The sequence below is a fragment of the Pinus tabuliformis genome, chromosome X (assembly GCF_031772625.1).
Source record: "Pinus tabuliformis cultivar Carrire ecotype Pingquan chromosome X, CPIR1, whole genome shotgun sequence".
In the NCBI taxonomy this organism is placed as follows: domain Eukaryota; kingdom Viridiplantae; phylum Streptophyta; class Pinopsida; order Pinales; family Pinaceae; genus Pinus; species Pinus tabuliformis.
The window spans coordinates 1,518,718,583-1,518,733,490 of record NC_142308.1 but is presented as its reverse complement, the minus strand read 5'-3'; the positions used below and the strand labels follow the sequence as shown (position 1 = coordinate 1,518,733,490).

At 40.9% G+C, this 14,908-nt stretch overlaps 1 protein-coding gene across 1 annotated transcript; it reads right to left on the bottom strand.

The window, feature by feature from the left end:
• Window positions 1–12,328: 12,328 nt before the first annotated feature.
• Window positions 12,329–13,171, bottom strand: LOC149145826 (uncharacterized). Its single transcript, XM_089452572.1, has one exon. It carries the CDS (start codon window positions 13,169–13,171, stop codon window positions 12,329–12,331), a length of 843 nt encoding a protein of 280 aa, XP_089308698.1.
• Between the last annotated feature and the right edge of the window lie 1,737 nt (window positions 13,172–14,908).

The window sequence follows — 14,908 nt, the reverse complement described above, 5'->3', positions numbered from 1 at the left end:
CCTGAACATACTGTATGTTGTGTAGGCATCCCACCATCCTTCTCAAACCCAAATGAGGACTTAGGGGAATCATCAAACATTGCCCTTCCAAGCCTATGTGACTTGTCATACACATTGTATGAGGATTTGCCAATCAAATCCAGTGACAAAGTAGCATGATTTTAGTACGTAGATTTTCGCTGCTATCCATAATTGTGTTATACGCTATGCATATGAATTGTGTTAGAATGTAGAAATGTCCCAACATTTCAAGTGGACACTATTGCCCTCATCAGGGGATCTAAATGAAGCTTATGTGGTAGATGGCTATAAAAAATCCATGGCATGGATCAGAGCCAAGGGAAGATCCAGAATTTGCTGGAGATTTTGGTAACATTCCTAATGGTATTTGTGTACCTATTAACCTAGAGTCATTCGCTGAAGCCACAGGGTGACCAACAAAATGAGTTAAATTGAATGAATATGCTAAGCCAGAACTGGAATTGTTGTGGCCAGGAACATAAAATTGAAGTGTTCTCAACCTTGATTGTGAATTTGTGTTATGATTTTGATGTTTCAGGTGAGGAGGCCGAACCATTACACGTTTATGTCCTAATGCAACTTGACTACTTTGCAGCAAAGACGATGTCTCAGTGGAAGTATCTATGATATTTTAAGACAAAATACTTGATTGCAGAAGAGAAGATGGTTGGTGCTCTTCAGATTCCTACATTAAGAAAAACATCATTCTGCCAAACATCCTTCATATTTACATGCTAAGGAAATCACTAAAAAAGCAAGAACGAAAAAAGGAATTGGGAATAATTTGTCATCAAACTAATTAGATAAAAAAAGACAACAAGGAGAAAAGAAGGCTACCCTTCTAGGAGGTCATCTCTCCTTCTAACTCATCATAGGTCTATCCATATGAGACAAGGGTCCATGCATATGCTAATCACTATTAGGAAGAGTAGGTTACAGACCCATTATTTTCTCTATCTCTATGCCTGACTTCTTTAGGTCACCTAAAAAATAATTATCTTTCCTTGAGTTATCACTTCCTCTACCATGATTCTCCAATATTGGTCTCATATCCTCCCACAAGTATCCTTCTTCCTCTGAATTTCGCTAGTTTCTAGACACCATTCTACTGCTTATTATATCGATTTCCTGAGGTGGATGTACATGTGAAAGTAGTCCACATGAGGATCTTTGGACCTTGTAATTTCCATAGGCATCAATTAGAGCACCATGCATTAATTGATGCCTCAAATCATATCCATTAGTTGAACCATATACTACACAGTAGCAGCATCAAGTTGCCTGAGGTGATCTCCATCACCTTTCCCACCCCAAGGCCTTTCCCACCCCCTATCCTGCTCTACATTCCTGTCATTTAGCCTTCCAACAATCCTTGATGGAGAAGGATTCCTTCCAACTCCGATTCTTGATGATGCCAGAGGAGCACTCCTTCCTCCAACACTTGATGGAGAAGAATCTCTTCCAATTTTAACTCTTGGTGGAGAGGAAACCATTATTTCTACAACCATGAAAATATGATATTTGTTTCCAAGAATATGGTTTTATTCATCAAGGTAGAGATCCCTAGCAGTCGCTCGGCTTAGAACAACTTCTTTCGTCACCCCTTCAAGCCTAGGAAACTCCCCTATTTCCTAATGCGGTCACTTTTTTATCGTTACAACTCACCCGACTCTAATTTTCCTTGTCCTTTCCACCCCTAAAGCTTTACATTTTGCTAGCTTTGCATTTTCCTCCCTTTGGCTTTGATTCCCCCGACTTGCACTCATATCCTGAACCTTCTCTTGCTAGGTTCTATCCCTTACATAGCTCCATGTTGAGGCAAAGAATACATTCGAGGAATGATTCTAGTGATCGAGGTTCCATAGGCCAACCAAGAGCTCAAACACAATTATCCAGAGATAAAAAATAGGTTCAAAAATAAAAGTGCCATAGAATATCCTGAAAACAACGCTAGATCATAATGCTCGTAGTCATGATTCCAGTGATGCTTGAATCACCTCAATTCGACGTCGTATGCTCAAGTTATCGCATTCTGAAGTTTTAGCCAAACAACTAAAAAGTCAAACAAAAGGGTTGACTGGGCTGCTGATAGGGTAGACCGTACAGTTGATGTCATGTTGACTTAGCATACAATAGATAGGAGGACATGGAAACACCGTACAGGTTTGGATCACGACATATGATTGGTGGTCATTTGTTGAGGTGGCCTAATGAGAGGGTGCCATGTGGCCCTCAAAAATTGGTCAAATTGTTTACAAGCTAGCCAACAAACCTTGGCAACATTCAAACCCCTGACCTCATCCCATCAAACCATTTGTCCTAGTAGTGTGCTAATGATGTTACTTGTTATATATAGGTGGCCTAGTTAAACCTAAAGTCATATGACCAGTTGTTTGGGTAGAGGGTCGGGGCACATGGCCCTAGCCCTGGTCACATTTCACACCACATGACTGGGTGGTGAACAGTGGAGGTGTTATCGGCGGAGAGCACGGGGACTTCACCCCAGCCCCAAACCACATGTATTGAATGTGACCAACGACACGAGTGAAGGGGAGTTGCATTGGGCCATTAGTTCTGGCCCTAGGCTTATGGGAGCCCACGTGACCAAGTGAAGGAGCCACAGTTGAGGATGCAAGCAGATAAGCCATATCCAGTGGTTTTATCCACGAAAGTTGTGACCACAGGCGAGGGCTAAGCTGTCAAGGGCATGCGGTTCCCCCTAGTCCCCGACCATATGAATTCCACATGACCAACGACTAACAAAGCAAAGACTTAGCCAATGGGGGGCTGGCCATTAGCCCTGGCTCTAGGCCATATGTTCCCACATGACCTCCCTTCAGGGCAAAAGTTTCGGCGCTAAGGCCTTATGGTGCATTTTAATGAGGCAACAATTTGCCCCTTTTGCGACGATAATCTTGTCGGTCCCAAGCAAAATTGTCCCTCAGAGAACTGTGTAGAGGTGGAAAATTGTGCTCAAATAGCAGGTTTTGCCAATTTGCAGGACATATAATAGAGTTTGGTTCCAAGAAACATATCTTGCTCAACTTTTTAGCTTTTTAATCTCAAGAAGAGCCTAGATAGGGGTTTTTTAATGTCCCGAACTCAATGGCAACCTTAGAGTTATGCTTTGAGCACTATATGATGGAATTATTGCAAATTCAAGTCTTTAGTGCTAAAGACAAAGAGAGTTTTGAGGTCAGGCAAAGGCATATTTGAGCATGGAAAGAGCCTAGTTAGAGAGTTTCCATTCTTTCAATTAAATCTACAACAATTGTTACTTCAATAGAGCAGTTATTTTCAACCTTTTCTCAATTTTCTTATGAGAAAAACCATTTTCAAAACTTCATTGTAAAGTAGTTGTATGTTTATGCTTTTTTATTTCAAGTGGATTACAAGGACCTATTATGAGAGAGTCCTTTTTCTTTTGACATAATCATGACTTGCTCTAGGGATTCATATTGAGAATTCTTTGTAGAAAAATATTTCTTTATAGGAGAAATGATGCCACTCTAGAGTCAACAATTTGTAATGTGCTCATTTTCTATTGAAATCCAGGGAAAATTTTAGGGGCTAATATTCGCAGGTGGGCTAGTATTCCATTCTTTTTCTAAAGAAAGATTGGCCAATTTCCATTTTTCTAAAAATGAATTTGCCCAAATTTTTGTTGAAATTCTCACTATAGATTAACCTGATTATGCAATGTAACTAAAGAAAAATACTTAATCTACTTCTATAATCAAACTTGCGGAAGCTTAATCGATTTGAGCAAGATCAAGTAGAACACATAAAACAGATGAAGAAGAAATCTATCACACATGAACGCAGAAGAATACTTTGGGGAAAGCCTCAGCTAAAATCCCCGATCTCTGTATTATCATACAAGTGGAAATATCTCAAGATTACACAAAGCTTTAGCTCACATGCTATCCAGCTCTCAGTACAGTCCCTCAGTGCTTCTCATAGACAGAATAGAAAACACATATGCCTTCCTTCAGTCCTCCAAGCCTCCTATTTCCTTGTTTAGTTTCTCCTGGGTCCTCTAGCTACCACCTGTGTGATTCTCACCTCACACACTGCTCTGACCTCTATAGTAATTGCGCAATCCTCAAGGAATGAATTCCTTCTGCATGCAAGAGATATTCATATGGGAATATTCCTACAACTGATAGTACATTGTTCCTTCCTTTAATCTCAGCTGGGTCTTTGTCTGAACTAACATGCATGAGTTATTTATGGGAGAATATTCAGTTATCTGGAGAACACTAGTTGCATGCATGCATGCATTAACTGACTAAACTCACAATTAGTTCCAAAAACTGTTTGGAACTAATTTAACTTGACTTAACTCAGTTAACTGAGCTAATTAATTACAACTCATCCTTATCTCCTTAATTAAGGGATAACTTCCTCAATCAAAGGGATAACTGTTACATGTCTTCACGAAGACTCCATGTTTGATTTTGGCCAACTAATTAACTGAAGATGACTTAAAAAATTAATTTACAAACAGCTGCTAAGATCAAATTCGAATTTTAATTCTCAATTTTAATTTAGGGACTAATTAAAATTGGAATGTATTCCGAAATGCCATCTATAGCAATGCTATTTTTAGCATTTCTTGTTGTTATTTTCAACACTCCCTCCCAAAAAGAAAGGGATTATGTGTCACCCTGATCCTGTCTCTGTGGAACTCCAATTTGCATTTTGAAAATGCCTTAGTCAAAATGTATGCATCCTGCTCCTCGGTCGAAACATATTGCAACAACATGATCCTCTTCACAACACAGTCTCGAAGATGATGATATTGGATATCAATGTGCTTGGACCTGTCATGAAATACTAGATTCTCAGAGAGTTTGATACAACTTTGATTATCACAATATATCACAGTTGGATCAATCCTCTGATCAAACAACCCAACTAGAATTTTCCACATCCAAATGGCCTCACATGTTTCCTAGCTTGCAGCCATGTATTCAGCCTCTGCTGAGCTAAGTGCAACTGACCTCTGTTTCCTGCTATACCAAGAAACTGCAGTTGAAACAAGGTTAAAAATTCCTCCTAAAGTGCTCTTCCGATCTGATGGACTCCCTGCCAAATCTGCATCTGTGAAGCCCTAAAGCTTCACTCGCTCTGTCTGCCTGTACCATAATCCATACTGAGATGTGCCTCTGAGGTATCTTAGCACATGCTTAGCTGCCTTCCAAAACAGTTTGGTAGGCTGAACCATAGCTTGACTTAGCTAGTTCACTGCAAATCACAAATCTAGTCATGTGTTCACTAAATACATCATTGAACCCACAAGTTGCCAATACATAGTAGCAACTACTACCTCACCTGATGTAGCATCCTCCTTCCTCCAATTACCTGCTAGAGGAGTCTGCATGGGCTTGCACTTCTCCATGTGGAATCTCCTGAGTATCTAATTGGCATACTTGCCTTGAGACACAAACACTTCCCCATCCTTCTGCCACACTTCCATGCCTAGAAAGTAGTGCATGAGACCCAAGTCTTTCATATCAAACTCTCTTGCAAGGTCCTCCTTGCAATACATGATCAACTGATCATCACCTGTCAATATCAGATCATCGACATAAAGAACAATGATCAACTGCTTACCTATTATCATGATGTGGTACAGGTTCGCATCTGCTTCAGTCTTTGTGAAGCCCAACCCAGTGAAATAGCTTTCGATCTTGGTGTACCAAGTGCAAAAGTGCTTGCTTCAGCCCGTACAAAGCTCTCTTGAGTCGGCACACATGCAACTCACGATCGAAGGTCTCAAGTCCTTCTGGTTGTTCTATGTACACCTCTTCCTCAATATTTCCATTGAGGAATGCAGTCTTCACATCCATCTGATGGATCTTCCAACCCATTTGTGCTGATAGTGCGAACATCGATCTGATAGATGAGTATCTTTCTACTGGAGAAAAAGTATCATCATAGTTGATCCCCTCGACCTGTGAGAAACCATAGGCAACAACCTTGCCTTATGTTTCTCCACACTACCATCAGTTGTTTGCTTTACTTTCTAAATCCAACGGGAACTCACCACTAACTTGTTCTCTGGTCTTGGAACAACATCCAAACACTGTTCCAAACTATGGAGTCATACTCCTCCACCATAGCATCAACCCAAACTGGTTGCTGCACTTCATCCTCGAAGGAGGATGGTTCGGTCTCTATACATTCCCCAACAAGGGCCATGTAACCAGTGTACCTCTCAGGTGACCTCCTCTGTCTGCACTGAGAAGATGGCTCTCCCACATTCTCTCTTGCATCCATCAAAAATCTGTGAGCTTCCCTTGAGCGTTTCTTCCCATCTCTGGAAGACTCTGCATGAGTGGATGTCTCCACTCTTTGATCCTCTGCATGTGGCTGCTCCACATCAATTTGAGGCTCCTCCTCCTTAGGAACCAAAAGTTCCTCCTCTGCATGCAACTTGAGCTCCCTCTAAATGGAAACTTGCATGTCCTTCAACTCATCGAACTTAAGATCTCTGCGAACCACTGTCCTCTGACTGGTAGGCAAATACACCCGATAGTTGTGGGGAGTATCAGTGTACCCCACAAGTATCCCCAACTTTGTTGTTGATTCTAGCTTCTTTCGGGCATCTTTGGTCACATGGAAAAATACCGATGAGCCAAAGATCCTCAAATGACTCACATCTAGTCTCTTCCTGGAGAAGGCCTCCTCTGGTGTCTTCATCCCAAGTATGCGATGTGGGCTTCTAGTCTGCAAGTATACCGTTGTATTGCATGCCTCAGCCCACAAATGAAGTGGTGGGCCTTGGTCATGTAGCATTGCCCGAGTTGCTCCCACAAACATTCTGTTCTTCCTTTCGGCCACCCCATTCTTCTGTGGGTTATGGGTTGTTGTCAACTCCCGTTCAATTCCTTCTGTTGCACAGAAGTCTTTAAACTCTTAAGAGACATACTCTCCATCACTGTCGCTTCGGAAGGCCCTGGTCTTATTTCCTGATTATTTCTCAACCAAGGCTTTGAACTCAAAACCTTGAGAAGGCTTGATCCTTCTTCTGCATGAAATAGATCCAGAATCTACGATAAAAATCATGAATGAAAATAATGTACTACCTTTGTTTAGCGGTGGAGGTTGATGAGAATGGTCCACACACATTTGTATGAACTTGCTCCAAGATTGCTTCAGCTCGACTATCTCAGTCATGAAAGGAAGATTTTACATACTTACCCAAGGTAGAACCTTTACATGTGTCCACTTGCTCAATTTTACCCTTGGGAAGTCTGGTAGAAATCTGCTACATGATCTTCAAGGCCCCATGGTGCAAGTGGCAAAATCTTCTATGCTATAGCTCGCCAATATCTTGGATTTGCACCAACTCTGCTTTGGAACTCAATGCAGCACAGTCATCTACCTCCAGCTTGTTAAGATTCTTTACTCAAATCCCAATCCCCTTGGTCTGACCCATGGCGATGTGTCTCAGGAACGCCTTTCCTTTACTGAATACTACATCATAGCCTTTGTCTTCCAACATTGTGACGGATACCAGGTTCTTCTTCAATCCAGCCACATACTTTACATCAGTCAGGGTGAGAGGAGCTCCATGCTCCCTCTGAAACACAATTGTGCCTTCACATGAAACATGGTACTTTCCATCATCGCCCATCTCTATGCGCATCTAGAGGTCCTTCTCCTCCAAGGTACTGAATAAACTCTTGTCGTCGGTCATGTGGAATGAGGCTCCACTGTCTAGGTACCAAACACGACCCACCATCGATGAAACCATGCATGCAATGAGGGTAAAATCCAATTTGAACTGTGAGGCCAGTGCCTCACCATCTAATCCTTTCGAGGATCCCTTCTTGGATCTTCTATGGACAATTTGTTGCATAGTGGCCCACCTCTTGACAGTTAAAGCATTGAACTTTAGATTGGTCAATCTTCTTCCCACCATGGGAAGAACTCGATTTGTTATGGGAAGCCTTCCCTTTCCCTTTCCTCACCTTACTTGCTAAGGCTATATTTTTTTCATCATCATGCTTTGATGAAGAACCATCTATGGTGCTTCTCCTGATCTCCTCCTGCATCAGATCCGACCACAGTCATTCCCAATATGGAAGTTTCTCTCTTCCATTCATTGATTCTTGGTAGCTATGCCAGCTCTTAAGAAGACCGAGGAGAGCAATACCCACAATGTCATCATCGACTGTCATGATTCCTACACTTCTAAGCTCATCCCTGCAGATGGTGAGCTTGTTCAGATATGTAGAGTTCATGTCACCCTTTTCACACTTGATTTTCTGAAGCTTGTCTTTCAGCCCCAACTTCCTCTAATCATTGTTGTTCTTATATAGATCCTTCAATGTCTTCCACATTGAAAATGGTGTCTCCTTCCCATGGAGACTCGAGATAATATCATCTCGAACTCCCTCCAAAGGAATCCTCCTCGCTCTAGCCACACACTTCTTCCATTCCACCAATTATTGGGCATTAGCTGCTGCTGGCTTGGGGACTTATTGATCAATGAAGTCCTTCAAAATGTTTTCATCTAATACCGCTTCCATGTGATCCTTCTAGGCTATATAATTCAAGTTGCCATATAGGGCATACTTGAGTCTCAAACCAATGAACGCCATTGGTGAACTTTGAGATGTGATAAGAATTCGATTTCTACAATCAAGAACTTCAAACTTTGAACTTCTCCCTTCTGTGTATACTGTTCTTTTCTTTGATCACCTTCGCTTTGATACCATGTAGAAATTCTCACTGTATATTAACATGATTATGCAATGTAACTAAAGAAAAATACTTAATCTACTTCTACAATAAAACTTGCGGAAGCTTAATCGATTTGAGAAAGATCAAGTAGAACACATATAACAGATGAAGAAGAAATCAATCACACATGAACACAGAAGAATACTCTGGGGAAATCCTCAGCTAAAAACCCCAACCTCTGTGTTATCATACAAGTGGAGATATCTCAGGATTACACAAAGCTTTAGCTCACAAGCTATCTAGCTCTCAGTACAGTCCCTCACTACTTCTTATAGACAGAATAGACAACACATATGCCTTCCTTCAGTCTTCCAAGCCTCCTATTTCCTTGCGCAATTTCTCTTGGGTCCTCCAGCTACCACCTATGTGATTCTCACCTCACACACTACTCTGACCACTATAGTAACTGCGCAATCCTCAAGGAATGAATTCCTTCTGCATGCAAGAGATATTCACATGGTAATATTCCTGCAACTGATAGTACAAATTCTCTTCCTTTAATCTTAACTGGGTCTTTGTCTAAACTGACATGCATGAGTTATTTATGAGAGAATATTCAGTTATCTAGAGAACACTAGTTGCATGCTACATGCATTAACTGATTGAACTCACAATTAGTTCCACAAACTATTTGTAACTAATTCAACTTGACTTAACTCAGTTAACTGAGCTAACTAATTACAACTCATCCTTATCTCCTTAATTAAGGGATAACTTCCTGAATCAAAGGGATAACTGTTGCATGTCTTCACAAAGACTTCATGTTTGATTTTCACCAACTAATTAACTCAAGATGAATTAATTAATTATTTTACAAACAACTGTTGAGATCAAATTCGAATTTTAATTTAGGGACTAATTAAAATTGGAATGTATCCCGAAAAGCTATCTATAGCAATGCTATTTTTAGCATTTCTTGTTGTTATTTTCAACAATTTTATAGTATAAAATATAAAATAATTAGAAATATAAACATTTTTACAAAATTATCAAAAACCATTTTAAAAATTGGATATTAGGGACTACTAAGATTCACCAAGGTTGCTAAATTTTCATATAAACTTCCATCCTTAAAATTTTCCTTGTTGAAATCAATAAAGTGGCATAGCCGTTGCAGCAGGGCCTGGAGACGTAGCCTATGAGGGGTGAACTTCGTTATCACTTGCTTTATTCTTCTTTGCATGATTACCATCTTGAGTTGAATATGAATTTGTTTCACTTTTAAGTTCATGTGTAAACTTAACCACTCATCTTTGAAGAGGTAGTGAAACTAATTTTACATTTAAATACCCAAGTTATTAGGCTTGCAAAGTGTTAGAGGACGATTATTTTTTTTCATTTACAGATCACCCAAGACCAACCTATAATCGAAATTTACCTTTTAGTCACCACTCAAATCTAGGATGGAATTTTCTAACTTGAATTCTAGCCTACAAATGACCAAAATATCCATTCTAAAATAGAAATTTAGGAAAGAAAATTGATTGGGTCCTGGATCCATACCATACTAAAGGTCGTAGGAACTAGTATTTCCACTCTATCACTCTAAATTGGGAAACAAAAATAATGTTAGGCAAGATCATGAAATAAAAAAAGGATGATTATAATAAAATCATAACTTGTCTTAATGACATCCATTAGATTAAAAAAAAAAAAAACAATTCTCTTATCTGGTCAGCTTGGATGATCAACTAACTCACATTGAAAGGAATCTTCAATATGGGAGACACTCTCCAAAATACCGAAGAACATAGGATCCCACCCCTCCTACTTCCTCTAAGGACTAATGCATTTCCATGCTTCTTTTATTTCATGTTTATGTTTAGAGAACTTTATTTTACTTTCTCATATGTTTCACAATAGATACACTTTTTCCCATGGAAAAAGTCGTAATTTCTATTAATTTATAAGAAATTACATTTTGTAGATGCCGAGGCATATGCATATGGAGGCATGTTTTCCTATCAAGATACATGAAACTGTCTAGATTCTGAAAAAAGCTTAACTGCTAATCGTTGTTACTCCACGCAGGGAGTCTGTAATCAACCATAATGTATCAACACTTCCCTCAACAAAAAGAGGGAAAAAGGTTCAAAATTGTATCATATCTGCGCAGAGAGAGATATATTATTTACTGAAACCAACACTGTTGTATATACAGCCGTTAAAATAGATATGAAAAAAACATAATTTATACAATGAGATCAACAAAATATTGGGCTTATAGCCCAATTTGTCCATGTTCTACAAAAGGTCTGTGGTAATATTGATGGTAAGTACCATCAATTTCCTCCTGAATCAACCAGTCATTGCCCTGTAGATGCGCTGCCTCTTTTGAAAGTTGATCAGCCTCCGAGTTTTGTTCCCTGTAAATATGTCGACAGACAAAGGAGTCAAAAGTGGCTATCAATCTACGAGCTTCTCCTAGTATATGCCTCAAAGTATATGCATTGCAGTGTGATGCATTGTTGAGCCAATTACACACAATTTTTGAATCACCAAACAATTGAAGATGTCTGCAATGATGTTCTAATGCAAAGTATATGAGATGTTTTGTTGTACAGAGTTCAACAAAGTTGTTAGTACCCCTGCCCAGGTTTATTTGAATTTTAAACCTGTGTGAATCATTCAGGAAAAGTATGGCTCCCCCACCACATCCTGCTTCCTGAGCAGAACCATCAAAATAAGCCCATGGTTTGGATTTGTCTATGATTTCAGGTATGATGGTGCGCGGAGGGGCTATGATGTCATCCTCGGGAAGGAGATCATAATCAGCGATAGTATGAAGTAGAATGGAAGGCCAGTGAGGGTCCTTGAGATTGAAAATGGAGTGGTTTCTAGCAATCCAAATGGCCCAACAGGCTAGGAGAGGCATGTTCCTGGCTTTTCCTTTGTAGGCTTGGCACCAGGAATTCCAGGCCTCATGAATGTTGTTACCGTGCCAGGGGTTCAGGGAAGGGTAGTGTGCAGTAATACAGTTCCAAAACTCCTTAGTGGACGGGCAGTTCAGGAAGAGGTGTTCGGTATTCTCTTCATCAAGTCGACAAAGATGACATCGAAAAGGGCCATGAAAGGTTCTTTTCATCAGATTGGCACCAGTAGGGATCTTATCAAATAGAATGTTCCACAGTAACAGGCGGGTACGAGGGGCAGCCTTGAGTTTCCAAAAAGATCTCCAGTTCGGGTCAATAGACTGTGGTTTATGGGGGTCCATGAGTCTGATGTATCCTTCTTTAGGGGAATATGTTCCATTTTTTGCGAATGCCCAAATAATTTCATCTGGTTCCTCTGTCAGTCGGATATGTGCCTGTGAGAGAGCTTCAATATATTGTTGCCAGTCAAGTTGCCATTGCTTAGGGATATCCAAATCGCGTGCTGATTTCCATGCCTGATGAAGGACGGTGGAATTATTGGGATCACCAATGTGCTTGATGTAGATGATGCCCCTGTAATTTAGGAATCTTATCAATTCAGCTGGCAACCTGTGTGCATTCCCACATCCCACCCATGGATCCGTGCCAATACGGACTGCATTTCCTTCATTTATTCTCTAGGTAATTCCTTGTCGCAATAGAGGAAGCGCGTTCATCATTGCCTTCCATATGTTGGAGATATTACTGTTCGTGGGGTGTGTCTGCCTAAACCAATCCATCAAATTCATAGGCCATATGTATTTTGCATGAGCAACCCGAGTCCAGAGACTATTAGAGGTAATGAGTTGCCAGCCAAGTTTAGCAGCCAAGGCTTTCGAAAATAGTTCAAGTCTTTTTATGCCCCATCCTCCCCATCGTTTTGGAAATGCTATTCTATCCCATTTGACCCAAGCAAAAATTTTCCCGGGTTGATTACCCTTCCATAAAAATCTGCAACATATACTTTGGAGCCTGTTCAGAATGCCTTTCGGTATCCATGCTAGAGTCATCCAGAACACAGGTGTGGCCTCGATAACTGCCTTTATGAGAATTAATCTGCCGGCCTGGGAAAGGTATTTATGGTACCAGATCTGTAAGCGTTTTTCCACCTTTGCAATAAGCCACGTCCAGTCTGCAATCCTATATCCGAGAGGCTTTAATCGGAAGCCCAGGTATTTAAGCCCATCTTCCAGGTTGAGTGCAGAGAAGGGAAAACGTTGGGTAGTGTAAATGGTCTCATGCTGAGAGCAACCGATTATGGTAATTGTAGATTTTCCCTCATTAATCATCATCCTGATTGCCTGTTGAAAGAGTTTGAAAATATTATGCAGAACTGAGGAGTCGCCAATGCTACCATTTAAGAAGATCAGAACGTCATCAACAAACAAGAGATGGGTCAAATAGAAGTTCTCTGAAATATTAATGCCAACCAACTGATTTCTGTTCCGGGCAGCAATGATGGATCTGCTTAGGCCTTCCATTATTAATAAAAAAAGTAGAGGGGAGAGAGGGCAACCCTGCCTGAGCCCTCTCTCAGATAGGAAGAAAGGAGTAGCTTCCCCATTAAGTAAGACACTGTAAGATACATCCTTAATGCAGCTCATAATCCATTTGATTTATGCGAAAGGGAAACCCAGATGAGTCAATATTAATCTGATATAGAGCCAATTAGCTCTATCAAAGGCCTTGGATAGGTCCACCTTTAAGATCATGCCCTTCTGCTTCTTTGTCTGTAGAGTGTGGAGCAGTTCCTGTGCAGTGGCAATCGCCTCATGTATCTGTCGATGCTGTAGAAAAGAAAATTGCTTAGGAGATATATGCCTAGACAGTATGGGCTTCAGGCGATTTGCGATAATCTTAGCAATGATTTTATACAGACAGTTACAAAGGGAGATGGGTCTGAAATCATTAAAGGAGGTAGGGGAATCAGATTTCGGAATGAGGGCAATAAAAGTGGATTTGATGGCTGAGGGGATATTGCCACTTCTTCTACAGTCCTCCACGATCCTGAGTAAATCATCCCCCAGGATGTCAAAGAAAGCAATATAGAATTCGATGGTCCACCCATCCGGTCCAGGGCTCTTATCTTTTTTAAACCATTTTATGGTGGCCTCAAGTTCTTCCTTCGACACTGCCATCATCAGATTCTCCGAGTCCTCCTGTTCTACAAATCTAGGAAAGAGTTCTGCAACCCGCATTATCTCCAGGATGTTCACCTCACAAGGCGCCTTGTAGATGGACTTGAAGTGCTCATTGGCGAGCCTAGCCAAACCCTGCTGATCTGATACCACTTGGCCCTGATCGTTTTGAAGCTCCCAGATAGTGTTAATGGCTTTCCTACCATTGGAAAATTTATGATAGAACTTAGTATTGTTGTCACCTTCTGCCAGCCAGATGGCCCTGCTTCTGAGGCGCCAGCTCTCCTCTCTTTCCTTCAGAATTTGGGAACGCTTTGAGACAAGAGTAGTGTATAGGTCCTTGTTGGCAGGTGATAGAAAGGTACCATTTGACGAGTCCTCATATGTGGCAATGGCTCGTTCTGCCTCCTTCAACATATTATCATCATTTACCCATTTCTGATGTGCCCAGTTTCTGGAGATCCTCTTAAGTTTAGACAACCTCCTTATAAAACTAGCAGTGTGTTCTTCCCCATCCAATATGGGGTTGGTTCTCCAATATTCAGATACCAGTTGTAGATAGGAGGGGTACTTGATCCAGGAGGCATTGAATTTTAAGGGGATTTTAATCTTCGGGATGTTATTTGATAGTTCCAAAAATATGGGCCAATGGTCAGATATGCCTCCAGAGCCTACCCACTGCCTAATACGGGGGTTGAGGGTAAGGAAGACCTCTTTGATAAGGAATCTATCGATCCTTCTAGAAAGACTGTGATCGCCACTTCTGTTGTTTGTCCAAGTATACTGGATTCTGACAGGAGGAATGCCAACCCATTGATGCTCTTCAAGTAAGGTAGAGATCGTATCGGAAAGGCTGTCCACCTGGGCCAAGTGACCCCATGATTCACAGTATCCCAACGAGAAGTTCAAGTCCCCTCCCAGGATGATATTATCTACCCGAAATAATTCGGAGTCGAGTAGGGTCCTCCAAAATGTTTCCCTCTCCACACAAGGGCCATATACATTAATGATACGGATATCAGATCCAAGAGAGTGGGCGAATAAGTCCATACCAATGAAACCTCTGCCTCCCCAAGAATT

Coding starts and splice junctions, on each gene's coding strand:
- LOC149145826 (XM_089452572.1), bottom strand. CDS start 13,171: ATGGAAGGCCTAAGCAGATCCATCATTGCTGCCCGGAACAGAAATCAG.